Source organism: Sesamum indicum, linkage group LG13, assembly GCF_026168435.1.
Source record: "Sesamum indicum cultivar Baizhima isolate 11 linkage group LG13, ASM2616843v1, whole genome shotgun sequence".
NCBI classification, from domain to species: domain Eukaryota; kingdom Viridiplantae; phylum Streptophyta; class Magnoliopsida; order Lamiales; family Pedaliaceae; genus Sesamum; species Sesamum indicum.
Window position 1 is genome coordinate 8,869,089 of NC_142669.1, and position 27,825 is coordinate 8,896,913.

Genomic DNA, 27,825 nt, shown 5'->3' on the forward strand with positions numbered 1-27,825 from the left:
ACTTCCCAAAGTCCCCCACTTAATTGCATTTTTCTTTTTGTTGTGGTTGTGATAAATATTTTCAAGAATACAATAATTATTTAATTTTTATCTAATTAATATTGTATATATTTAATATGTTTGACATGTCGGGTCGAATATATATGCAATAATGTTTTGCGTGTTGAGCTAAAATTGAATATTTTCAAGAAGTTGAATATGCAAAATATCATAAAATGTTCGGGAGCTTATAAAATATTACAAAATATTTGATAAACTTTTTAATAAAATAACTAACAAGTTCTAAACATAAGTCAAATGCGGCCCAACTCAGTTAGTGAAGTTGACGCCCCATCACCCCTTAGAGACATGGGTTCAAACCCCCGTTAATGCATGAGATGTTATTCTATTGTAATAGTAGGTATTGTTTAAATATAATTTATATGATACTATTGATTACTGTATGATTGTTGTAGTCGTTTTTGTTAGACATAAATATTCGACATGAATGATTGTAATCGATTTATTTCAAATAATAATAATTTAGCGCTTTCATATAACCAAAAAAAGTCTAAAAATAAAATGTTAAACACTTATAAACTCTTTAAGAAAGATGTAAGGAGCTGCTAATTTACTTTTAAAATTTTAACAAATTATTTTAAATTAATTATAAATTTATCATTACTGACATAATTTTATTTTATTTAAATATTTTATTGAATTTAATTTTCAAATAAAATCCAATATTTTATTATATGTACGAACTTATAATATTTTTTAAATAAATTCTAGACAACTCTGAAATACATGGAACACGGGTTTCCATAATATATCTATATTACTAAGATCATGATAATGTATTATTTATTTATTTATTTGATTTATAGTGTATCTTCTGCAAAATACTCTTCCAGATACGTATCTGATTTTAGAAGTATGTTGGAAATGTTAATTATAAATAAAAGGGATAACTACACTGTATTTTTTAAAAATTTGATATAATTATACGTAAATGATCTGTGATTTAGAAAATTACATTTAATACGATTGGCGCTTATTTTTGTTCAACAAATAGATTGGTCTGTTAAAATTTATCTAATTTGCTGATATTAACAAATTTGAGTAAAAATTCATATTTATCACCGAGTGATCTTCACACACTAATGCATATAAGGAGTCATGTCTTCACCCTATAAGTGTAGTTTGGTTAAAAAAGATTTGTTCGACTACAATAAATCAGTACTAATAAGTCAATTGGGGTAAATATATTCAATTTTTTTCTTTTAATATCAGCAAATTCGACGAATTTTGATTACAAACATCAAGTGTTTTAAATATAATTTTTTAAATCACATAATTATGCAAGTATATCACATTTAAAAGAAGAACGATGTAATTATTTTTAAATAAAAAAAATTAAATTAGGACAAAATAAAATACTAAGTAGTACATATTATAGTTGAAAACAATTGATTTTTCGCAATCCATCGAATCGATCGGACCAGTAATTCAGTTACTTAAAAATGTTCTTGACAGTATAAATAATTAATGCAAGAAAAGAGTCCTATATATATATATATAATATAAAGCTTGTCCTTGTTCATATTCCTTGCGACTTCTGTTCATCATCAGTTCTTTAATCATTAATTTCCAAGGAAAAAACCGATTGTTCCTCTGATAATGTCTGAAACAATGCTTCACCACAAGATTAACAGCCTTTCAACCATTGACGATGAAAGCTGGTACAAGGCCACATGGGCTCACCGCGCCTGGTTCGCTGCCGGCTGCGCCACCGTCCTCATTTCTCTCGCCAAGTCCATGCTCATAATCGCCGCCGGAGAGCCCGCCGATGCGTGGACATGGCTACAGCTCACGCTGGCTGCCGTACTAGGTTACCATCTGGCGGACCTCGGCTCCGGAATCTACCACTGGGCCGTCGACAACTACGGCAGTGCGGAGACTCCTGTTTTCGGGTCCCAAATCGAGTCGTTCCGGGCTCACCACCAGCACCCGTCGGCGATCACCAAGTGCGATACCGCCGGCATTCTCTACACTCTGGCGGGTGTCGTCACCGTCGCCGTTCTGCCCATAAACGTGGTTTCCAGCGACCCGATTTTCCTCGGGTTCGTCGGCGTATTCGCCGGGTGTGGCATGTTCAGCCTGAAGTTCCACGCGTGGGCACATACCCCCAGAAGGAAGCTTCCGCCGGTCGTGGCGGCGCTTCAGGACGCCGGGATTATCCTGCGGTTGTCCCACCACAACGCGCACCACCGCCCCCCGTATAACAGCAATTACTGCACGGTGAGTGGGATTTGGAACAGGGTTTTGGATGAGTGGAAGGTTCTTGTTGCCATGGAGGTGGCGCTGTTCCGTGTGATCGGAGTGAGGCCGCGGTCGTGGGCGGAGCCGAACTCTGAGTGGACGCCGAGGAATCAGGACTGAGAACCCCGTTTCTTGATTAATTTAAATTAATTACAATTAGGGATTAGATAATTGATCTCTACTACTTTTCCTGAATATGTAATGTAAGAGATGTGCACTTGCGAATAATTTTAAGGATATCATATAATTACTACTATGAATTAAACATTAGTGTTATCGTCTCATAAAAAAATTATATAAATTTTTAATTTTATCTTTTCTCTGATATTTTTTATATTTATAAAGAATAATATAAAAAAATATAAAATTAAAAGGAATATAATTATAATAAAATATTATTTTAAATTATAATTATTGTGTAAAAAATAACCGTTAGTGAATGAGAAAATTAATCGTTTCTCAACGTGCAAACGGGACAGAAGATCTTTCGCCTTCGTCATAGCACTGCATCCCGTTTTAGAAGGTTAGGTACGAATAGTGTATCTATTATGAGGTTTTGTACATCTTATTTATTGCTTGTCTACAAATCTATATTTTGACTTAATTACGTCAAGGTGTCGTGACGATATTATAAACTTTTTAAAACATCAAATAAGGTATTGGAGTTTTTATAAACTTTATAAAATTATTTAATTTATTATTTTAAAAAATTTATGAAATTTCAAAGAATAAGAATTTTAAAATCTTATAAGTTCTTAAAAAAAATTAAAATAAGTTCAACTCATCTTTTCTTACAAGATTTTAAAAAAAAAACATTTAGCATCAACATAAGAGTCCAAAATCGTCTGAGTTGATCATTCTTATCAGAAAAATGCATATGTTTTTCATGTGATATTTTATAATTAGGGCTTTTAACATCCGAAAAATTGAAAAATCAAAAAATAAGTATTTTTGAGTAGTTCTAAAAAAAAAACAAAATTACTAGAAAAAGTTAAAAAAAAACAAAACAATAGGCTATCGAAAGTGTTATTTTTATAAAAAAAAATAATAAAAGAACTTTCAAAAGTGTTTACTATAATCGACCTAATCAAATGCGAGACTTTAAATTTTGATGACGATTAATCAATATTTGTTATGATTTTAATTATGGCATAAAAAAAAGAAAAAGAAAAAAATTAATGATTGTTATGCAATTATGATTAATTAGTATTGATCGCAAATATTCAATTTTTACTATGATTATTAATTATGACAAAATGAATCATATTAATTTCTTATAAAGCATGTTTACTTTATTAGAATGGATTTTTTCCTAATTAATTCAAACTTAAATCCCATACGCAACTGGCGAAATTAACATATATGGCATAGGGAAGTAGATGTTAGGGGCTAATTAGATCTCCACCCCCCCTATTCCACTAGATTGTTTTTCTTTTCTACAATAAATATTTAATATATATTAATAAATTATGCATTGACTAATAACACAACAAATAAATAAATTCTATATTAATAATACTCGCATGATTAAAATAAGGTTAAATGGCATGACAACCCCCTAAAATTTGGCTATTTTGCACATTTATATCCCCTCAAAATTAAAAATAAAATGGGTTCGGGCAAACGAGGTTCGGGCTAAAATTTTTCAAATTTTTTTTTTGGGTCAACTTTGATCAAATTTTATGCTTAAGAGCCACATATTTGTAATTAAAGATGCTAAGAAAAAAAAGATAAATTTTAAAATAAAAATTAAATGAAATGCACAAGAGTTTATGAAAAGGTATATAAACCAATCACTATGATCAATATTGTAATTTTATTCTAATATATATAAATAACAATCTAAGATTCTAAATTGGGGAAGAAAATAAAAGTTTCAATATAATTATTCAAATGATTAATGCAATTTTGGTCCTATAAATTAGGTTATTTAGAGTTTCCGTCCTTTAATTTTTTAGGGTAGTACTTTAATGGTTTAAGTCGACTATTGCTATATTTATGATATAGATTTGAATTCTTGTCTAGATGTTTGGTGAGGCTAAATGTGTATTTTGATTTATATTTTAATTCTTACGTAGCTAGCCTTTGTTTTTCTTGCGATAGTAAGCCGGTATTTGGCTAAATTTATTTAAAAGATCTCATAAGCTCGTATATCTCATAAAATGTTTTAAGAGTTTATATTATTTTAAAAATATGTTCATAAATTATTTGGATAAATTAAATTATAAAGCTTATAAGATGTTAGTACGTGAAAATTATAATTATTTTGAAGAAATTTGTTAAAATCTTATAAATAAGTCGGCAATTATTTGATATTGATTGAATTTAATTTGAATAATATTTTCACGTACATCGAATACTTAGTAAGTAAAATTTTATTTTCATATAATTTATTTATATTTGATGAAATTCTATTGAATTAAAATTTGATAGGCGACTTTGAATATTTTTATATTTTCTTAATGTTTACTACTTCATATATTAATTAAAAACGCATCCAGAAGCATCATATCAAATCATCAAATTTCCTGACGATATCATAGGCACGTAGTTAGGTTTCGGGCCAAACCGACTACTTCCATAAATCGATATAGATAACATCAAAAATTGTAATCAATGTTTATCGGAAAAAGCAACCTCAAATTAAGATTTGCTGACTGGATTTTCTATTTCAAGTTATGTTGTAATGAAAATTTTTGTGTTTGTGAATTTATTGGAACAAGAAAATATTGTAGATGAATTTATTAATGGGTACAATATTTTTGTTTGAAACCTTTGATTCTTTATTTTATGCGTGCAATCTATTTCTATTTGAGGAATTTTGATGTTTTCTTCGATATTGATTTCAACCTTCAACGACGTTAATGAATTAAAACGATATAAATTTGGAATGTTTGTCTTGAATTTGTGTATTTCTTGGTGTGGTCAGCTTTTGATCTTCCGCAAATTTTGATTTGTGATTCAATAACGTTAATATGTAGGTTTTGCACCACAATCGCGAACAAGCCGTTCAACCTGAATGATTTAATTTTGCGCCGAACGCCTTGACTTTTACTTTGAATACTATGAATTTCCTTGATTAGTGCTAAAGAGAATTTTAGAACTTCCCTTGCTTGTACGTTCATTTATATCTTGAGTTGTGTTTTCTTGTCTCTTCACTTGTATATTTATGTATCTTTACCTGTGTGCTGAGTTGTGGTCAGCCATTGTTGAAAAAACACTCATATTTATAAGGGATTTTTTTTTTGTCCTTTAATTTTACCTCTGTTAGATTTAGTCCTTTAAATATATGTCCATTAACTAATTAGTCCTGTAAGTTTGAAAAATGATGACAAATAGCCCTCTGGTGGTCGGGAATTTGTACTTTTGTCCGAAAAAGGTGACATGGCAGTTGAGTTGTATAAATTTTTGAAAATTTTAGACTTGGAAGCCATATAGAATATATTTTGGAGGAAAGAAATCTCCTTTTTCACTTCGAAGAATTAACAAAAAAATCTTAAATCGGACTTAATTTCATCATTTTGCAAACTTACAAGATTAATTAGTTTATAGGCTTACTTACAGGATCAAATCTAATAGAGGATAAAATCAAAGAACGAAATGTAAGATTTTGTCATATTTACTTAATAAAATGGTATGATTCATATATATTTGACATTCGTTTCCTTAATCACAAGAACGATTTCGAATTATCAAATCATTAGCGTTTGTTGGCCGAACGAGATTTAAATTGTCCTAAATACTTCGTGACAATATTTAGTTATCCATCAATTAGTATTTTATTTTATATAAAAAATAAAATTAATTAAATAATATTTTGCACATATCAATATATAATTAACAATAAATTTTACATTCCTACACCTTACATATTTTATTTCAATTAATATATACACATCACCAGTGGAAAATTTATTCCATTTATTTTATGTATAAAAAATAATATACGCAACACACGGATACATTAAATGAAACGAAAGATATAATAAAATTTGAATGTGATTTGATGATTGGTACCAAAGCGATTAATGGTGACAATGGAGATATATATCAAGTACAAGAAGTGAGATTGATATTATATATATTTATTGTGTGATTGATGTATAATTTAAAAAAAATTATATAATAAATATATCTTATTTATTTGTAATTGATTTATTTCGATCCAACTTAGCATAGGTTAGAAATTTTCAAGGACATGACATTGATGTTCTCTCGTAATTTAGTATATTTTTCAAAAGTCACTCTTATATATATATATATATATATAAATAGATATGTGTCCCACTATTTACTATTTTTATCTTTATTCATCCTTTTAATAATATGATTAGAATTAATTTAGAAAATATAAAAGTCTTATAATACAAATAATCAATTTATTTATATTATATATTTAAAAATACGAACATACAAAAATATTTATCAAATATGCATGGAATTAATTAATATGAATATTGGTCATTAATTAATTCACTACAATTTGATTACATTTATATATAATATGAATATATTATGAAAAATATATCACATTCTCATGAAATAAATTAAAGCATTAGTAATTAATTATATATATATATTTAACTTTAAATCACTTAAATTAATTATGATAATTAATCCCTCCCTCCTGCAGCTTCCGGTCAGAGATAGGCTCGCTCCACGACCGCGGCCGGACGCCGAACACCCGGAACACCGCCACCTCCGCCGCCACGAAGAACTTGGACTTGTCCAGAAACCTGTTCCAAACTCCGCTCACGATGCAGTAATTGCTGTTGTAAGGGGGCCGGTGGTGCGCCGCGTGCTGAGCCCTACCCACAATGATTCCGGCGCCTTGAATCGCCGCTACCAGCGGGGGGAGCTTCCCTTTTGGGGTGTGAGCCCATGCATGAAACTGCTGGCTGAACATTATGCAACCGGCGAAGACGCCAGCAAACCCTAGCAAAGCCGGGTCAGCGGAAACGACGTTTACCGGGGAGAAAACGACCGTCACGGCGGCCGACGGGATGTAGAGATTGTTAGCTAGCTGTCTGCGAGTTATCGCCGACGGATGCTGGTGGTGGCTTAGGAACGCCTCGATTTGGGACCCGAAAACCGGAGTTTCAGCTCCGCCGTAATTGTCGATGGCCCAGTGGTAGATCCCGGTGACTAAGTCCGCCGCCACGTACGCTATCAAGGCGGCGAACACGGGCTCCATCCATGGCCGCGCACCACCGACAGTAAGTAGTAGACATTTGAGCAGGGAAATCAGCACGGTGGCGCAGCCGCCGGCAAAGCATGCACGGTGAGGCCAGGTGGAGATTTGCCAGCTTTCGTATTGTGATGGGTGATTTTGGGGTGAGTTTTGGTGTTGAAGCTCTCTCAGTGCAGCCATACAGATTTATTTTCTTGCTTTAAAATGATAATTATATTTTAATTCTTGAATTTCAAGGAAGAAAGAGAAAGGGAGAGAAAAGCACACAAGTTTTGAAGGTTGGAGAAGCTAGAAATGGATGAGACCTATTTATTATTCTTGTAAGTAAGATACCAGCCCGACAATTTTAGTTCTGTACGAATTTATTTTAATTTTATTTTATAATTTTGATAATTTTAGTTCTGTATCAATTTAATTGGGTGTACTTTTTTTCCAGTCATTTTAGCAAAATATGCAAAAACATTTAAATTATCGGACGAAATAATACAAAAAAAATCGTATAGAATTAAGATTGTTATCCCAATTTTGTTCTTTTTGCACGTACTTATAACTTATTCATGCATTCTACTTGTTATACAATTGACGTATAATTTGAGAAAACTGCAGTACAGTTACTTACGAACGCGATAAACTTATTCGATGAAGCAGTTACTTACGAACGCGACAGACTTATTCGATGAAGTGAAATCTAATTTTAAAAAGGAAAAAAGACTTCCTATTACGATTCATTTTATGTTATTATTTAATATCCATTACATATATATAAATTATGTTTTAAATGTTGTGATAATTTAAATTAAATTAAAAGATTCGAAGTGATGAGTAGAAATCGTGAATATCTAACCAAAAAATTCGAGAGGAAATATAAAAATTGGAATAAAATAATAACAAAGGCGTGGCTGTGTTGGATGGAAGAAGTGCGTATTAATTCATCACAATAAATAAATTGATCAGAATGTCTTGACTATTCACAGAAATGGTGATTACATATATACTTGATAAAATTATATTTTTAATCTTATAAATAGAAGTTTAATATTTTTAAATTTTTTATTTTATATAATTTTTAAAATTATTCTAAAATATAAGACAAAAGAAACCCGACATATTTAGACCCGTAAATTTCATAAAGCAAAGAATTAAATGTATCGAGTTTTCTCAATTTTAGGATCATTTTGAAAATTCAGTAAAGCATGAGAAATTAAATGTATCGAGTTTTTTTAATTTTGGGACCATTTGAAAATTTCATTTTTAAACCCCCTATCGTATGAGATTAAAAACGTAACAATTACATCAATCTCAATAAAAATGATCAGTACATCGATTCGATCATTAGAATAAATTAACATAGAATTAGTTAAATGTACTGATCTGGTAGAACTCAAATCCATGATCTCAAACTTGTTATTGCAGCGTAAGCGGAATGCTTTTGAATAAAATACAAAATTAAAATTATGATTGTTTAGTGCATTTTTGTTGCTTTGTTTAGAATGTGGTCATATATACATATATGTGTGTGTGTGTAATTTATGGAGGGCAGAGACAGTTGGTAATTAAATGGAAAATTAAATGGGTGGCCCTTTAGTGTCAACTGCCTCCTTCCATAACAACTTCAATTGCACATCTATTTACAGTAAAATAAGTAATCCCAATTCAATTCCTACCCTTCTCCCTCACTTGACTTTTTGTTGGAAATTATAATTTTTTTTTTGGTAAATTAATTATCACGAACTCATTTGATATTTGATATAATTACAAATATTCTCTTATTATTTGAGAAATTATGCCGAGAATACCACTGATAATAATGTTTGCTCGATAGCTGACTCAATTTGCTAGCATCAAGTAGGGTTTCATCCAAATTATGCATTCAATGATAAAAAATGCCCTTTTGGACTCTAAATTAAAATTTTATATATTTTTAATATATATATATATATGTTATAATAATATCCATCCAACATTAATTCTGTTTTTATGTCTTTTTCAAAAAATAAAATTTCACCAAATGTAAGTTGGCATTTTCATATCTTTACCGTCCAAAAATTATATAATTATGTCATATATCAGGGGTGCTTGTAATTTCTAAAACATGAGGGGAGATTTGTGATTGTATCAAATATCAGGGGAGGTTAATGTAATTTACACTATTTTTTAAAAAAATATTATTTAGATCTATTTCTTAATTTTAGAAGTGCATTTTAATTGAAATTACAGGGTAGAATTTTATATGTGTTTTTTAGTCAAAATTTGTTTATCCAATATGTGTGCGAGTGTGTAGTAATTAGGGTTTGTAGTGTAGTTAGGGGAACACATATAAGGGAGAAATTGCAATTTAATTAGTTTAGTGTTCTTTTTTCAATTTATTACCATTTGTTATTATTTTCTCATTTTGTATCCTATAACTCCAGAAATTTTTAATTTTAGTCCTCACATGCATTTTTCGTTCGATAATTAACAAAACCGTTAGCAGGTTGTTAAGGGAGCCCAAAAAGCATGAGGGTAAGTATCGATTTTTAAATAAAAGTTTTGGTATCATAACACTACTTTAAGGTCATGAGTTCAAACCCCACCATTATATGTAATGTTATTCTATTCTCGTAGTAGGTTTCATTCTCCTATAACAATAGTCGTTGATTAGGTATACATAATTATATGGTGTTGATGATTAGTTTATGATTATTATAATTGTCGATAGTTGTTAGATATAAGTATTTGATATTGATAAATGTAATCGATTTATTAAAAAAATAATAACTCATTGCTTTCACTCCAGAAGATGAAGTTCCTTTTGATTAGAAATTTCGTCCTGTGTTGATTTGACAATTCAGTCCACCAACTTATGGATTTTCTTGGATTGGGAATTTTTCTCGCCAGAGTTTCAAAACTCATTGGGCTTTTCCAAGTGTACATTATGTGAAAGCGTAAAATTGGGAATTTTGAAAATGGCAACGAATAATCCTCAATTCACAAGATTAATAAATTTATGGACTAAATTGCTAATCAATTTTTGATGAAAATAGAAAATAGTACTTATTATAAGTGATAATTCTTTTTACAAGTTGAGTTGTGACAAAAACATTATATGTGACTGTTACAATTGAAAATAAGTTCAACAAATACTAATGTATTATGATAACAACATCCTTAATTACAAAAACTTGCGAAAAAAAAACTTCGTAATAATATTGGTTTATAGTTAAAAATATGTCACAGCAGATTACGGGCATCATTGTGTATGAGTCCAAGTATAGTAAAATCCGTTCATTGACAAGTCTAATTGTAAAATTTAAAAACACAACGGATTGAGAAACAAATGACATTTTGAGATCTATTTAAAAGGGTCTATCGTATGACTAGATCCAATTTTAGTGATATCGAGATGTCAAAAGTTTGAAAATTTAAAATTTTACAGTTGTAATATCGAAATGTTAAAGTTTGAAATATAAATTTATAGTCTTATCTTAAACATTTAATTTTTCTTTTGAATTAAATTGTTGGACCATGCAAAATTGTATCTTTGAGATATGATGCAATTGAAGCAATTCTAAAAATTTGCAACGGAAGATGAAAAGATATATGAAAATCACAAGAGATCCATTGCAAAATATTTGCGACGGATTTTTTTTTGTAAGATCCAATTCTTTTTTTTTTTACATGCAACTGTTTAAAATGAAATAAAATAAGTTTGAGATAGAATTTTTTTTTTTGGGTAAATATAAATTTCATTAATAAAACAAGATCGTACAGTACAAAAGTGCTCAACTGGTGATTTCTCCTTCGACAGGCCAAGGGATACGCCATAATCTATATAACGCACATGAACTAACAGAACGAGATAAATTAACACTGATAATCCTCTGTCTAATATCTTCTACAATAATAGTGGCTATTATATTCAATGATCGCTCTGTATGCTCAAAGCGTCTCAAATTTCGTTCGCGCCAAATGTGGTAAATGCAAGCAGCCAGAAGTGTACGATAAGCCAAGTTAATCATATGTTTTCCTCTCCATTTCCTTGCAGCCCACTCAACGTCCCGTAACCACTCTCTATTAGGCCATTCAAACCGAACAATCCAACGGCAGATCATGCAAATACAGACTGATGTCATATTTACTTTGCGACGGAAAATGATCGTTGCAAAACTTACCTGCAATGACATATTTTCTACAACTGGTTCAGACAAAAGTCAATTTTTTAAATAATTTTTATTAACTTTTAGCATTCATGATTCGATAGTATTAATAATTTTTTTTAAAGAAATGGTTATTTAACCCCCAAAAAAAAGTTATTTAAAGGTATTTTGGTAAAAATACATAGTTACAACAAAAGTTATTTGTCTTGCATTTAGTAAATAGTATAGATTCAGACAATTTCCACCACGTCAATAAATTAATTAAACAAGGAAAAACAACAGAAGATGGGCTGAGATATTTTCATATAGTATTCAAAAACAACTCTTCGTTAGTTGTCAAATTAATTATAAAGTAAATGTGATACATGTATTATATAATTGATCATCTTTTTTAATCGTACATCAATTATATAAAAAGTATTTTGCACTCGCCATATGATTGGTTCAAATTCAATCGAATTAGATTCCAAACCAAAATTTTCCATCAGTAAAAAATAATTTTCCTCATACATTACATTTGTTTTGGGCCATCTTACAAACAGTCCAAGAACATATCTAATGTTGCAACTCGTTTTTACTTTTCACTTTTGTTTTGAAAATTTTAGAGATAGTGCCGAAGATATCACTCGAGATAGATATGAGAAAACATGGTTGGGAAAGAATAAAGGGCTAATAATTCTGCAGGCAATACCCGTTACTTGGGTTCGATTTTTTTTATTTCAAATTGTTTTACATCTCCCATCTTTTTTAACATATACGCACTACATGTATAAAGATGACTTTATCTATTTTATTTAAGAAAATATTATCTACACATAACAACTACATATTAAATGAAATAAAAAACACAATAGAATTTGAAATAAAAAATCCAATCCGAAACTCCCACATGATAAGCATTAACTGACTGCTTTATTTATATTCATTCAATCGCATAACATATAATTCTTTTTAATGTTGTAATAAAATTTGTGTTTATATGCGTTATTATATTATGTACATTCATTGATTATTCTCCGACCACCAATACTGAATTATTAATCAAGGTCAGGATGATTAATAAATCCTGGAGAGTTGGTCCCTTGGTTTTAGTCGGAGTTGGGCTCGCCCCACGACCGCGGCCAGACCCCGACCACCCGGAAAACCACCACCTCCAACGCCAAGAAGAACTTGAACTTGTCCAGAAACCTATTTAAAACTCCGCTGACAATACAGTAATTACTGTTGTAAGGAGGCCGGTGGTGCGCCGCGTGCTCAGCCCTTCCCAAGATGATTCCAGCGCCCTGAAGCGCCACCACCAGCGGCGGCAGCTTCCATTTTGGAGTGTGAGACCATGCGTGAAACTGCTGGCTGAACATCATGCAACTGGAGAAAACACCCATACACCCTAGCAGAAACGGGTCATTGCAAAACATGTTTATGGGAGAATGAACGGCGGTCACAGCAGCCGCCTGAATGTAAAGGTCCGCGAGCTGTCTCCGAGCCGCTGGTGATGGACTTGAAACTCCTCGATTTGCCACCCGAAAAAGGGAGTTACGGCGCTGCCATAATTGTCGATGGCCCAGTGGTAGACTCCGGAAGCCAATTCTGCCGCCGCATACCCGATCAAGGCAGCTAACATTTGGCAAAGCCATAGCCATGAACCACCGGCGGTGAGTAATAACAAGGACTTGAGCACGGAAATCAGCACGGAGGCGCAGCCACCGGCGAAGCATGCACGGTGAGCCCAGGTGGAGACTTGCTGGCTTTCTTGATCTTCGTGATCCAATGGCTTAATTATGGAAGCCATGTGGAAATCCATAATTTAGAAAATTAATTTTTATTTTAAAAATTCTTGAAGGGAAAAAGAGAAAGGTTTTGGGGTTGAACAAGAAATGGTTTACAGCTCTAATATATATAAGAAGAGTAAAGGTGATTTGGAGAAATTCTAGTTCAGACTTAATATTTGTCAAATGTGAATTAATTATAAGGCAAATTACAATATATTTATTGTGTGATTGATGTACAATTTAATAAAAGTGATCAATTATATATATTTATCATAGCATATTTAACGTGTGTTTTGCTCTAAAATTTTTGTTATTTTCATTTTATTAAATAAAGAGAAGAAAAATAAGATATTGAATAAGCGATCAAAAACAAAATGAAATTAACTTTTTCTTTTAAAAATATTACAACAGGGGTAGGAGGAGGTAACTGGGTTTGAACCACAATATCTCCCTTATTGAGAGGTGTGTTAAGCCAACGGTAATGTGATGGAAATCTAATTAAAATAAAAGATCTATTAAACTTAAACCTTTCTAGAAATATGAATTTTTTTTAAAAAAATTAAAATTACACTTAAACCCTCTCTAAAATTTCTTTATGTACACTTGACTCCCTTCCATTAGGATTTCGAATGGAAAATACTAACAAAAGAATAAAACATTATATAAATTTTCAATTTTATCCATCATTTAACATTTTCATGTATCTCTATAAAGGGATATATATATTATAATATATATATATATATATGTGGAGTAAAGCTAACATCTTCACATTTTTCCTCTTATAAGTACAAATTACATATGAACATTAAATGGGGGACAAAATTGAAAAATTATATAATTTTTTTTTCTAACATCAGTAATTTTTCGTTGAAATCCTAACGAAAGGAGATCAAATTTAAACATTGAATTTTAGGAGTGTAAATATAATTTTGAAACTTTTGAGAGAAAAAATGTAATTTTACATTTTCAAAAGAGTCTAAACGTAATTAATTCTAAAATAAATGAATTAATCATAATGTCACTTTGATTTAACTGCAAATAAAAAGTGTAATGGAATCCTTCATTATAGACAACTCTTCTTTAACTCTTTTTGAATTGTACAACAATATAGTAGTCATGTGATTAATTCGGTGAACCAAACCTACCTCGGGCTGTACTTTCCTATCTAACTGTTATCAATTAAATGACAAATTAATCAATTTGCAGTTTGAACTTTGAATCAACTACAAAAAAGTTTGCCCATTTTTGCTGCTCTGCTTAGAATGTGGCCGCCCATGTCCTAGCTACTTGATCTTTTTTGCTGAAATGGTACTTTCTGATAGTATCATAATTATTTCCTAACGTTAGGATGTATACTTAAAACTAGAGTTTGATTCAAGACTTGTCTAACCCATATGTTTGCGATGGGATGTCAATGACAATATTAAGACATAACAACATGCTTTTCACTAATAATATGAAAGAGGAAGCTTAATTCATTTACTAAATCAACATACAAAGAGTAACCTTGCTGATTATAAGGATAGTCGAAAGTAATATTTCCCGCAGACATTGCTGATAAAATCAAAACTGAAACGTGCAAATGTATTTTATGACAGTCGATTTCAAGACATCATATGTTTATGCACAATAACACAAGATATCGAGATGAAGAAACCTTAAGCAGCATCTGTTCCTGTGTATGAGGAGACGGACGATACGCAGGGAAACCAATACCGGCGCTTACCATCCTTGTGACCATCATCGATCATGGCAAGGCCTTCCTGTATTATCCAACAGAGGTATAGGAGCTCACTGTGCTTGCTCAAAATTCAAAGACTGTAAATAGAAGAGGTAGCAGCAATAACTTACTTCTAATAAAGTCTCAAGGGCATCTGTTGCACGTCCAGAAGACCAAGAGAGCCGTCTCTGAACTTCATCAACTGTCACAAAGCCTTGAACCTAGTAACAGTATATAGAATTCTTTTTAGAAAAAAAAGAACATCATATCATAAAATAAACAAGACTTATAAGCTAATCATATGAAGGTACATGCAATAATTATATAGCCATTCTAACAAGATGATATTACAAAAAATTACATCAAACCACTTGCGGCGGCAAAAGTTGAATACACATGCATTTGTGCCTGGACATTCTTGTGGTACAAATATATAGACCTTCTTTACCTTCTTCATGCATTTGTACATTTCAAAAATGCATTCGTATCCCACAAGAATGTCTGGACACACATCCATTTCCAGAAACATAAAGAAGGTAAAACACTGAAAATAGAATGTAGCCAAATTACTGCTTCAAGAAAGTAATCTGTACACTACAAAATAAATAAAAAAGAAAATTCATAAATTCAAGAATGTACATCTGCAGATAAATCATAAAATATAGATGAGGGGGAACCTGTGCAAGCTCTAATATTTCATTGTGGTCTTTGTTCAATTCCGTTGGAACAGATCTAACAAGCTTCTTTTTACCGATAGAAATCACCTCAAAACCATTACCAAGTACCTGGAAAGTTGGAAACCAAGTCAAAATTTCCAAAAACGTAAGCCTTAGTCAAAAGTAAGATATAAGAGAGTGACAAAGAGCAGGTATGTGTATGATAAACCTGGAGAGAGTTTGAGAAAAGAGTACAAGCACCGAAATCACATGGACAAAAATGTGACCCATGCGTGTGATAATACACAACCAAACTGACAACAAACAAATCTTGGTTAAGCTAACATCTAAACAATGAAATTCTAGGACTCTCTCCCCCAGGTCAAAGTTTGACATGATAGTCGTCCCTTTCCGAGATAGTGAAACAGTGATATTAAGACAATTAGATCACCAGTCAATATGTTACAGTTATTCGTGGAATCCTTTCAATAGAAGTTGAACACAGGTCCTACAGACTCATATCTTTGCAGAGTACAAGATGTAAGCATTGGTATTCCATTGGACGCGCCTAACTACATCTGGTTCGGTGGTTCCTGAGGATTTTAAAGATAACCTTGTTATTTCTAGCAAACTTGATATTTTCTCATCCATGTGTGTATTATACCACAACATCAGTGAACCTTGAAAGTCTAACAGCAACTTCTCAGGCATAGCAATAGCAATGATTTCAAAATCTGGACCATAATAATACCTTCAGCTTACTTATGGCGCGCAAACAATCATCCTGAGAGACAGCCTCACGAGCTCCCCTCCTCCTTTGCCCAAGCAGTTTACATAATTCTTCCAGGCTGATCAAACCTCCATTGTGAGGTCTAGTGGCTAAGCAAATATCAACAATTTGCACTCCTGTCTAGACAATTAGATCAGTTTTCTGATTAGAAGTAAAAAGATGAAACAGTGCCTCTGTATCAGAAGAAGCATAACTCAAACACAAAACAAGGGAGCACAAACAAATCCTTTCAAAAGGCGAAAGATGAGATAGTGACGGGCAACCAACAAACCAAACGTAGCAACCTATTACAAGAGAAACTAGCATAATCGAGAAGTCAGGTACCAACCAAGTTCGTAATAGAAGTCCCCAATGCCCAACAACTCAGCCCAAAAACCCTTGTTTGATGCCAGAGGATCCACTCCAACTTTGGCACACATCTCATGAAATTGCGATCGGAACGCTGGGTTCTTGCGGATGTCATTCTGCCCAAGCCACATGGAAGCACAAAACGTAATGTGAGAAACTAATGCTTATATGGTACGAGAAGCGGGAACTGGGGGAAACAAGTATATCCAAGGAAACTATGTTTGTCTTGAATGTAGTCATGAATGTCTTTGTAGTTGGTTACCATGAAAATAAGGCGCGGAGGGAGTTAAATTTTGCTTGCCTTATAAATTCACCATTTTCTTCTCTTTGAGCATGACACAAAGTTGACTTAAGGGTGCTTTTCTGATGCATATACTTCCTTTTTCCCCTGCGGTCTTGACAGAGACAAAACAGACAGGGAGCTGATAGGGAATTCCTAATACATCTTAGTTTCCTTCGCCATATATTATACTGCATAACCAACACCTGATGTATCCTAAACTTTAGCTGCCTCGCATATTTCCACTTTTCACCCCAACCAAACAAAATCTAACTAGAATATCTCTGTTCTAGTGCTGCAAAATATACTCAATCCAAAGCAAGACGAAGTATGCTTCCGTTTCACTCAATCCACAATTCCGTAACAAGCAACCACTTAACAACCAAAAATTGCTTCTTTTAAGAAGTTCATTCACTGACCAATTTCTAGACAAATTTCCCGGTAATGAATCTGTGAAAGTCCAGCTCGATTGAACTAAACACTAATTAATTCTTTAGTTAATGCAGGTAATGACATCTACATTACATAAAGGTAACAAAAATGCTGAGAAACACTAGCAACATAACTTTTAAGAAGAAAAATAGGAATCATTGTTTAAAAGAAAGAAGACCTTATGTTTGCGGGCGAAGTCTTCTAGCTGCGAACGAAAAGTAGCGAGCTGCTCTTTCATGAGATCGGTCCGTAATTTCGCCACATTTTCTCCGAGCAGCCGATATTGATCCTGTAATCCATCATAAAACACACTTAAGACAAGAGGCACAGAAACTGGACAAGCACATCAGAAATATATAAATAGCGAGAAAGAGAAAGGAAAAACCCTAGCAGCAGCGGCGTTCTGCAGACCTCCGATTCCAGGCCTTCGCCTCATTCCGATTCTTCAATTCTTCGGTTCAGTGGACCGATGAAAATGGAGTGGTGCTTCACGCTAAACTTCTCTTCCTTTTGGAACACGAGATGGTAAGTCGGAGGCGCATGAGATATTAAGGTATGAATAATATCAACAGATCAGAGTGGCGCAGCGGAAGCGTGGTGGGCCCATAACCCACAGGTCCCAGGATCGAAACCTGGCTCTGATAGATCTTGAGCAAGCTTCTCAAACCCCACTCATGTACTTTTTAATTAATCAGCCCACATAATGTTTTTTTTTTTCATTTAAAAGCGTTAATTACACTTAAATCCCATCTAAAAATATAAAAATTATATTTTTTTAAAAAAAATTAAAATTATATTTACACTTAATTCCCTTCCGTTATGATTTGAAGGGCAAAAGTTGATATTAGCAAAATAATTACATAAATTATCTCTAGTTTGACATTCTTGAGTAATGGATTTGTACTTATATGAAAATATTAAATGATGGTTAAAATTAAATTCTATAATTTTTTTTATTAACGTCGATATTTTTTATCTAAACCCTAACGAGAATGGGTTAAGTGTAAACGGAGAACTTTTTTAGGGGGTGTAAATGTAATTTTGGAACTTTTTTTTTTGGGGAAAAAGTGTAATTTTAATTTTAGAAATGAGTCTAAATCTAATTGACCTTTGAAATTCAAAAATAAAATAGAAAATAGCCACAATTAAAAAAAAAAAATCTTAATAACCCCCCAAAATCACATGATGGGTGCATCTCAATGAACCACATAACAACATTAATATGTTAATTTGTTTCTTTGTTTTCATTTTTGAATGGAATTTGCTCTATTTTTCACTATATGAAAATTTTAGGAAGTATATTTATGTTATTTACTTTTTAGCATAAATTCCCTTTATTTTTATTTTCAACACTTTCTAAGGCACATTAGCTTCATATAAAATACATGATCAAGTAATTACAAAATTATAAACACACTCTTTTTGAAACTGTAGTTGTAATTACAAGAATAGTTCCAAGATAAATTACATTCACACCCCTAATAGAGCGGACTTATATTTTTTGAAGGACAGAAGTTGTTTGTATAATTAAACTTAAACTTAGGCAATATCGATCTGATTCAACTTCAAGAAAATTATATACCAAACTGATATACATTAGTAAAAAAATATATAAAATTATAAGGGCAAAAGAGTAATTGGATATATAGGAGGCACACCATAAGTACATAAAACCTATCACACCATATGATTTCCAACACCCCTATAAATGCCAAAATCGTAATTTTTTAATGGAAGACTACTATTCATTGACAAGACCCCTCCTTCTTGATTATTACACATTTTGCGGAAACAATATTTCACCTGGTGTAAAAGTCCGTCGTGGTAAAATCCCGATTTATTCCTTAGCAAAAAAACCTCGACCACATCATTGGCGCCGTTGCCGGGGAAAAATTTCACCTCGACGTTGAGCATGCACACCAGGTCCCGAGCCCATGACGTACACGATCTAGACGCAATACGAGAAGCCCAAGCGAGCGGAATGGAACAGAACCCCCCTGTTGAACAGTCAGTTCCTCAGGAGGAAACCCCCCTAACACACCAGCAAACACCCCTCAATGGGGGACTCCCCTCGTCACATCAAAAATCTTCGGCCGTGCCCCCAACCGGAGTGCTCCCCTCGGAGGCTCCACCCCAAGAACCGATGATCCAGCTGACACAGGAGGCCTTGCTAGCCTTGATACGAGACGCGTCTACACGAGCTGCGGCTCAAGCCGTGGCCCAATTTGTGGCGCAACAACCAGTGAACCCGCCCCCTCCTTCCCCTCGTAGAAGTCGAGAACTATCATCGGCTCCCGAGGAGGAGGAGCAGAGGCGAGAGGAAGTAAATAGTCGGATTTCCAGACCCAAAGTTGCACAAACTCAAGATCGGAATCTCCATAATCGAGAATCTTTCGCCCCCCACCAACTTGGGGAGCCGAGGATTCCCACTTGCCGTTGGGTGTGGCACCTCCAAGACGGAGCCCATTTGCCTCCAACATTCGGGCAGAGGCGCTCCCAGCTGGTCTTAAGGTGTCGAATCTGTCGGAGTATGATGGAACGGGAGACCCACAAGAACACTTAGACAAATTTTACGCCAAAATTGATTGGTACGATCTAAGTGACGCCGCTTACTGCAAGGTCTTCCGCACTACGCTGTCAAAACGCGCATTAGCCTGGTTCAACCAACTGCCTGCTGGAACTATTTCTAGCCTCGAGCAATTGGTTCAACGTTTCTTGCACCACTTCTCCATGAACAAAAAGGTCCCAAAAACGGCGGCATATCTATTTACTATCCGTCAGAGGGAAGGCGAGACTCTGAGAGATTTCATGCAAAGGTTCGTAGATGCAGTGCATGAGGTTCCTCATGTTAACCAAGAGTTGTTAGCTAGTATTGTCCAACAAAATCTACAACCGGGAAGATTCAAAGAGTCTATAGCAGGCAAGCCCCCTAGCGCTATGGAAGATTTACTCGTGCGCTCCCAGAAATACATCCGGATTGAGGAGTCTAATGCTTTGGATCCTTCCCTTAGCGGCAAAAGGAAGGGTCGAGAAGAGGAAAAAGAGCCGAAAAAGAAAGAGGAACGCAAGCATGTGCCTCCGGCGGGGTTTGCTCACTATACCCCCTTGAATGCTCCCAGGGGGGAGATATTAATGGTGGCGGAACAGCAAGGGCTAATCAGTCAATGGCCGACAAAGATGAAAGATAACCCTAAGAGACTCAAATCCGACAAATATTGTCGTTTTCACCGAGACAGGGGACACACGACGGAGGAATGCCATCACTTGAAGAATGAGATAGAAAAATTGATCCAGCGGGGACACTTAAAGGAGTATGTCAACCACTATGCACAAGGACGCAATTTTGACCGTGGGCCGAATGTGCAAACTCCTCGTGACGATAACTATCTCACCGCAGGAGTCATCCTGTGACCTCAAAACGATCAACAAGCCATGAAGGAGGAGCTCAAAGTTCATGTAGCGGAAAAAAAAAATATTTTTTGGCTAGTCACTTGTAATAGGAGAAAACTCGAGTAGTAGCTCGACATATCCTTCTCCCCTTTTGATTTTCCCTAACACTTTGTATTTCGGAGTTTAAGTAATGAAGTTGGTTTTCTTGTAGTAGTCCCAACAAACGAGACGAATTTAGGCGTAGAGATCCTTGAAGTTTCACGAGGACCCTAGAGGCAAAAATCGTCATTGTCATATAGACAAAAGTCGCTATTGCCCCGGGACCCCCTAAACGGAACTTTCATTGAGATCCTCGTCAATAATGTCGCCCCGGAAACTTCACATCCCTTTGAAGTTGGTAAAAGACCGACTCCGGGACATGAAGTATCCTTTGAGGCAACATCCCCTTATCAAATCCTTGAGGCAATGTCCCCACATAAATATGTTGGACTCGCAAAGTTTTGCCCCCCCTTCCGAAGTTGGTAAAAATCTAACTCCAGGGCATAGGCAAAAACATCCCTTGAGGCAACATTCGACGAATATAAGTCGTATGAGAACAAAACAACAACTGAGTAAGTGTAGCGACTACATTTACGAATATAGAATACTATCGAGTCACCTCCTAAGATTTTCAACCTAATGGATGATGAAAAAATCACCCCAAGAGGCAACGCCTTCAGAAAAGAAAAAAATACGTCGCTTCACTTCCTCCAAAGTCTTGGGGGGCTCCATCACCACTTGTAAGAATTATTTATGGGGAGTCTCTCTTGAAAATGATGTCGAAATTCTCAAGACAAATGAAAAAATTTAGCGGATGAGATGAATAAACTCTGAATGACTCCTACTAATAGAAAAGGAGAGCAAGTATTGTTAAAAAATATTTAATGGTGTAGTGGTAGGAATTCCTACTCACCACCCTTTTAACCTGGGTTCAAAACCCAGGTGACGCAAAAATTAGCACCTCCTCACAACACTTGAAAACTCAAGCTAAGCTTGAGGAGGGCTCGAATTACATCGCCTGGTGCGCCGCACTCCACTTGGTGCACCCCCCCCCCCCCCCCGGCCGCGCCAGCCCCAGCCTCGAGCTAGGTTCGAGGTGCACCCCCTGGTGCACCCTACGACCGAGGTGCACCCACTCCCATGTGTTAACTCAATTCAGAAAAATATTTACTTTCGCACAAAATATTCTACCAGAAAGTTCATATTCCGTCCGAGAGTGGGGGGCTGTATGATATACATTAGTAAAAAAATATATAAAATTATAAGAGCAAAAGAGTAATTGGATATATAGGAGGCACACCATAAGTACATAAAACCTATCACACCATATGATTTCCAACACCCCTATAAATACCAAAATACTAATTTTTTAATGGAAGACTACTATTCATTGACAAGACCCCTCCTTCTTGATTATTACACATTTTGCGGAAATAATATTTCACCTGGTGTAAAAGTCCGTCGTGGTAAAATCCCGATTTATTCCTTAGCAAAAAAACCTCGACCACATCACAAACAAATCATCATTCGTCGTATCCAGTTCACTCTCATGTTCGTGATAAATATACGTACAGATGAAAGTAATAAAACGATGATGAAATGGCAGCAACTTTTATTCCTTTGGTATCATATAGTATAAGAAAGGATAACGAATCAACCTGTGTCCATCAAGATTACAATATCCTGTAAAGAAACTATACGGTGAGAAGTTCCGCAGTTTTCCTAGTCTAATCTCTGCCTCTGAATTGCCGGTCATGACAAAATAACAACTCAGCAAGGTCGATTGGACGACAAAAACTCTGTTTGTTCTATCACCTAGTAAAGCCAATTTTGATTTGAATGTTATGTCTCTGTAGACTATTCTATGCTGATATTCCTGTAGCTTCTTTTGGTATCAAGAATAGGAAGGTGATGGGGAAGAAAGTGCAGAGAACTTGGATAATAACAGCCAAGAGGAGGTTGTCGAAATTTCCTGAGGAGATGTTAAGGATTGAAGCCAGTCCAGCGCCTACGAATGATCCCAGTGTTGAACCCAAGTTGTTAATGGACATAAAGAGTGCAAACAACGTTCCTTCTATGCCAGGCGGGCAGAGCTGTCCTGATAGGATGAGGAACGGCATAAACCTGCAACGAAAAATGGCAATGTTTGAAGATCAATGATCCCGTTTTCACTTCTAAAATGTTGTTATCTGAGCAGTATTTTCTGTAAGTTTAATGCAAATAATACAAACTGGGCAAGCATGAATTTGCAATCACCATGTAACAGTTAAAAGCAACTATAAGAATGACTTTTAATTGGCAAAAACATCGCACATACTTGAATTGATTGATGCCATCTGAAAGAGCTGATCCGAAAAGCATCATAACCTTATCAGATATGCCTACTGAAAGATTTGATCTTGACACCAGAGCAACGTCCAGAAGACTCAACAAAGACAAGCCAATATGAGCAAACCTTAATAAATTTCAGAGGCAACAGGTTAATAAAAGTGTAAGGTATGTAGAGCAAAAGTTTACTTTTGTTGGAAAAGCCAATAGAATTAGATGTCTAAGATCAACTTACAGGAGAATCCTACGTAATTTCATTTTCTTCAAGTAGCGATTATAGGTAAGGGTTCCTAGCATGAGGCCGAACCATCCGACAACACGTGCTGTGCCCAAGAAGGATGCTTCCAATTTGAGAACTTCTGTCTGGTAATAGAACATGACAGTCGAGATGTTTGGGACAGTAACATGTGCCAGGAAAAACCAGGACATAGGTCTAGATTTCCCAGAGTATGAGCATAAGAAAGAAATCATTAGTTTATTCATGCCACCAACGAGAAACAATGGACAACAAAAAAATAAGCATAACATGGCCAGAAACATATATATCATGCATTCACATCTTAGGAACTTCACGGCTTCAGTTGTATTAAACTATGAAATCGCTCCATTTATAGAAGCATTATTGTCCATAACCTAAGTTCCACTAGTAACTAATTAATATACTTTTAGCTTGGTTCTTAATATTTAACACCATTAAGTTTCACCAATAGATAATTGGCAACTACGGCCTTTTATCTTAAGACAAGCTACTTGGATCAGCAGTTAAGGGGTTTACCATTTGTCCTCTACAGCACATTATAATTCAAAAAATGTGCGATAAATTTATGCTTATGCAGATGCATTTTGTTTGTGCATGTCTACCAAGTACTTACATATAGGAGACTTGAAATGTGATTTTATCAACCGAAGATGCATCCTAAGAATATTCAACAAATTTCAAGTGAAAATGTCGAAGTACTTACCGCAAAATGATCGGCTGTCGGAAAGCCCTGAACAATGACACTGTGGTCATTTTCAAAGAGTTAATCCATTTTGTAGCAAGGGATCCATGGACTCCAGTAACCTGAGATTCAGTAATTGATCCTTGTTTTGCTCTTTTATGGCTCCTCTTTCGCCTTGATATTTTGCGTTTAGGCTTCTCAATGGACATTCTATCTTCATGAAAACCTCTTCCATTAATTGTACGGGAGCCTCCATCTGAACTCAAGTATTCAGAAGAAACTTCACTGCCCGCAAGCCTTTCCTCAACTAAACCACATGAAAGCAGCTGCATGGCTGGTAATGCTGAAAAAAGTAAAAATATCACTTCTATTTGTAAATTAGTTAAAGCATATCCCCCAAATAAACTGCCACAGATTCCTCCCAGAGCCATTGCCATCCAGGATATGGACTGAAGATCACCAGCGAAAGAAGCCCTGTTCAAGGGTAAGTGTATTTCCTTAATTTATGCTCTTGAAGATAAAACCAACCACAAACACTAACAAAGTATTTTCAGTTAACGACAGATGAACTACAAGCATTTGCAGGAGAATCAAACACCTGTGACATGATTGTCAGCCATAATGAATTTCCAGAGATTAATGAACTTCACAATTTAACATTTTAATTGACATCTTAAAAACTCAATATAAAAAGCTACATGCAACCAAATGGAGGGTGCACATGCTCGATTATGAAGACTTACCGCTCAGATCTTACAGCCTCAGCTATCATGGCATCAATCACAACATCAGCCATTGCAGAGCCCAAATTTTGCACTGTCAAAAGAATCATGAAAGGCACTCTAGAGCTCCTTGAGGATATATCGATGCTTAAAATAAGCCATGGGAAAAGAGAGAGCAATGTTGCAATTACTAAGTAAGGGATCCTTTTTCTTCCCCGAATTGGTATGCAGTCCGATAAGATTCTGCAATGCCATACAAATCATGCTTCATTATCGCAGAGAACGAATGACACATTACTCCTAATGATTGAATGTTAAATCCATCAATTGACTTGAATGCATTAGAATTGAGCTACAAACATCTAAAAATATGCTTATACCATACTGTTGCAGAAAAATGAGTCAATTTGATTTAATAAATAACACAGTTATCTTTCACATCCAAAGCAGAATGCTACTCAACGTAATCTGGACAGCAGTAACATACCTTCATATGCATCTTATTACTAATTTTAGCAATCAGCAATGATTTTGGGATTTTTCCGGTGCTGCCCATCAGAATAACTACTGCAGTTGAATGAGGCATAAAATCTCCGTAGCTCTAACACCTAGACCATGCCATTGGACTTCATGGTTCCCTTTTTTTTCTCAAGTTTCTCTTTCCAGATGAAATTGGTATATAGCAACTAAAATAAACTTCATATTCATATAGATGAAACAAAATGGTTGAACTAGAACCTGAGAGACCCAAATTCATGGACTACTTATTTTCTTTAAACAAACAAGAACCTGCACCTTCAAATAAAGCTACCATGACATTGGTGACACAGTTAGACCCATACCCATATAATGGTTTGATGCTCCATGGGAAAAATGCGACTGAGGTCACAAACTGGGATGCTGAGGGCGATAGTTTTAGCTTGTCTTTCAGCTGGTACGACACCGATGTCCATACAAATGATCTGAAACCCTAGTCCCATGGAATCAAGCAAAAAATCAGTATGCTGAGTTAGAAATCAGAACAAATAACCTACGAAGAACATAAGAAAAGGACAGCCATGCCTCAAACATTCTGAAATGTTCAAAAGATGCTCAATGCCTCAATGTGATGCAAATTTAAAAATTCCTTCTAGATGACAACATCCCATATTACTTTCTTTTTTTTTTCCCCTCGACCGTGCCAAAATTCAGACCCTTATCCGCGAAAAGAACAATCACCTCATACCAGACCAAATAATTTGTTGCAAGATACTCACCGAGAATCAAGAAACCAATAAGCTTGATGGGGCAGATTGCGGATATTGCAACCTGCAGCAGCTGTGCCTATGACTCAACCTAGTCATCACTATAGTGACTAGTAAAGATCACAGATAATCAAGAACATGGGCCCAAGTTGGAGAATCCATCTAAAAGAAGAAAAGCATTCCTGAGCAGTGACTCACACATGCATGAAATGGAAATACTACTGCGCATGAGATCTAAACAAAAAACCTGAATTATTTAAAAAGATCGTAAAAACATGACAGTACATGAAATAAAAGCTAAGGCATCAGACAACAAGATATTAGAGGATCACTCCATTTTATAGAAACTACAAAAACAAATCGAAAAATCATCCCCCCACCCCCCAACTTCATTTCAAAAGAAACGGAGAATCCCATCAACCGGGAAGAAATCGAAAAGTAATCGGGGAAACAGCGAAAGCTGAAAAGGGAGCGTAAAACGGAACCTGGGTGAAGTAAATCAAGCAAACCAGCCATATAAACGAGGCCCCAAATGTGATTCGTAATTGCTTCAACCACTGTATCATTTTCCCCTTTTTCGTCAGGGATGATGGGTGAATCTGCTTGGAGCCCCACCGCCCTGAAACTCCCGCCAATGATCTTGCTGTTATGAGCTAGAGAAAAAATTCACCCATGGATTCTGAAGAATTCTTCCTCTTCACTCATTGTTTTCCTTCGACGTGCAGACGGAAGGTAATCACAGATTGAGATGAGAAGTGAAGTGTGGTGGGCTTTCGGGGCGATTACCCGTACGTTGCTTTTCTTATTGTAATTGTTTCTATGAAATTGCAACCGATTCTTGGAATTCTCTTCTTTCTTTCTTCAACGGTTTCTGTTCTGCTTTTGTTGACAATTGTGACGACCGTCTAAATGGGGTTTTAAGAATGCTTTGTTCTTATAAGTTTGAAGGAAAAATTGCACTTTTAGTTTAATATGATAAGGTGCATTATATTCTGTGTTCTATAGTTTATGGATTTAACACATTTAACTCTATAAGATAAATTATTATTAATTTTGATCCCATAAAATAAAATTGTGATACATTTAGTCCCTTGGAATATAGAATCAAAAGTGCTATAATATTTATTATATGGCACTAATGTGACGACTCGTAAATTATGGGACCAAATATACAATATATTTTATCACGTGGAATTAAAAATATAATTTTTCTGACTTTGAACCATTTATATATGTGTGAAATGTTGTGATATTGTACAGCAGGTATTGAACATATATATATATATATATATATATTTTATTTATGATTAATCAAAGTAAAATTGTTGTAATTATTTTTGTTAGGTATTGATATTTAACAACAATATCTGATCTTCTTTTTCCTATGCAATTAACTTTTGTTGCAAGTAAATAAATCTTTAATAAACTTAATATTATTAAAAATAAGAGAATGTCTAAATTGTATCGAGACTAAAAGAGCGTTCGCAATAATTTTTCTATTTTTGAAGTGGGAATAAATCATAAAAAAAGTTGTA

The 27,825-nt window shown here is 34.5% G+C and overlaps 4 protein-coding genes and 1 pseudogene across 5 annotated transcripts; 1 reads left to right on the plus strand and 4 right to left on the minus strand.

Annotated features, from left to right (window-relative positions):
• Window positions 1-1,563: 1,563 nt before the first annotated feature.
• Window positions 1,564-2,626, plus strand: LOC105176767 (fatty acid desaturase 4, chloroplastic). Its single transcript, XM_011099671.2, has one exon. It carries the CDS (start codon window positions 1,660-1,662, stop codon window positions 2,419-2,421), a length of 762 nt encoding a protein of 253 aa, XP_011097973.1. The 5' UTR covers window positions 1,564-1,659; the 3' UTR covers window positions 2,422-2,626.
• A 4,120-nt stretch (window positions 2,627-6,746) lies between these two features.
• On the minus strand, window positions 6,747-7,784 carry LOC105176768 (fatty acid desaturase 4, chloroplastic). Its single transcript, XM_011099672.3, has one exon. It carries the CDS (start codon window positions 7,670-7,672, stop codon window positions 6,902-6,904), a length of 771 nt encoding a protein of 256 aa, XP_011097974.1. The 5' UTR covers window positions 7,673-7,784; the 3' UTR covers window positions 6,747-6,901.
• Window positions 7,785-12,538: 4,754 nt separating this feature from the next.
• On the minus strand, window positions 12,539-14,071 carry LOC105176702 (fatty acid desaturase 4, chloroplastic pseudogene; annotated as a pseudogene).
• A 786-nt stretch (window positions 14,072-14,857) lies between these two features.
• VPS22 (EAP30/Vps36 family protein) lies at window positions 14,858-18,224 on the minus strand. Of its 2 annotated transcripts, XM_011099594.3 has the most exons (7): window positions 18,012-18,201; window positions 17,805-17,915; window positions 16,895-17,030; window positions 16,528-16,682; window positions 15,798-15,905; window positions 15,252-15,341; window positions 14,858-15,163 (listed from the first exon to the last, which is right to left on the minus strand). In XM_011099594.3, exons 1-7 carry the CDS (start codon window positions 18,060-18,062, stop codon window positions 15,059-15,061), a joined length of 756 nt encoding a protein of 251 aa, XP_011097896.1. In that variant the 5' UTR covers window positions 18,063-18,201; the 3' UTR covers window positions 14,858-15,058. The 2 variants fall into 2 exon arrangements, with proteins under 2 accessions (XP_011097896.1, XP_088733074.1); XM_088876948.1 differs by lacking the exon at window positions 16,895-17,030 and having other exon boundaries at window positions 16,528-16,686; window positions 18,012-18,224.
• Window positions 18,225-22,647: 4,423 nt separating this feature from the next.
• LOC105176704 (Major facilitator superfamily protein) lies at window positions 22,648-27,204 on the minus strand. The gene is made up of 7 exons (XM_011099595.3): window positions 26,776-27,204; window positions 25,889-26,016; window positions 25,068-25,289; window positions 24,346-24,798; window positions 23,619-23,816; window positions 23,373-23,510; window positions 22,648-23,179 (listed from the first exon to the last, which is right to left on the minus strand). The coding sequence occupies exons 1-7, from the start codon at window positions 26,854-26,856 to the stop codon at window positions 22,918-22,920; spliced, it is 1,482 nt and encodes a 493-aa protein (XP_011097897.1). The 5' UTR covers window positions 26,857-27,204; the 3' UTR covers window positions 22,648-22,917.
• Between the last annotated feature and the right edge of the window lie 621 nt (window positions 27,205-27,825).

Excerpts from the sequence above, each read along its gene's own strand:
- VPS22 (XM_011099594.3), bottom strand. The coding sequence starts at position 18,062 with ATGAGGCGAAGGCCTGGAATCGGAGGTCTGCAGAACGCCGCTGCTGCT. Across the intron at positions 17,916-18,011 it reads AGAACGCCGCTGCTGCTAGG|GATCAATATCGGCTGCTCGG; the intron begins GTTTTTCCTTTC and ends GATGGATTACAG. Across the intron at positions 15,164-15,251 it reads CCCTTGAGACTTTATTAGAA|GAAGGCCTTGCCATGATCGA; the intron begins GTAAGTTATTGC and ends TGGATAATACAG.
- LOC105176767 (XM_011099671.2), top strand. The coding sequence starts at position 1,660 with ATGTCTGAAACAATGCTTCACCACAAGATTAACAGCCTTTCAACCATT.
- LOC105176768 (XM_011099672.3), bottom strand. The coding sequence starts at position 7,672 with ATGGCTGCACTGAGAGAGCTTCAACACCAAAACTCACCCCAAAATCAC.
- LOC105176704 (XM_011099595.3), bottom strand. The coding sequence starts at position 26,856 with ATGATACAGTGGTTGAAGCAATTACGAATCACATTTGGGGCCTCGTTT. Across the intron at positions 25,290-25,888 it reads AGCATCAAACCATTATATGG|AATCTTATCGGACTGCATAC; the intron begins GTATGGGTCTAA and ends ATGGCATTGCAG. Across the intron at positions 23,817-24,345 it reads CGACAGCCGATCATTTTGCG|ACCTATGTCCTGGTTTTTCC; the intron begins GTAAGTACTTCG and ends TGGGAAATCTAG.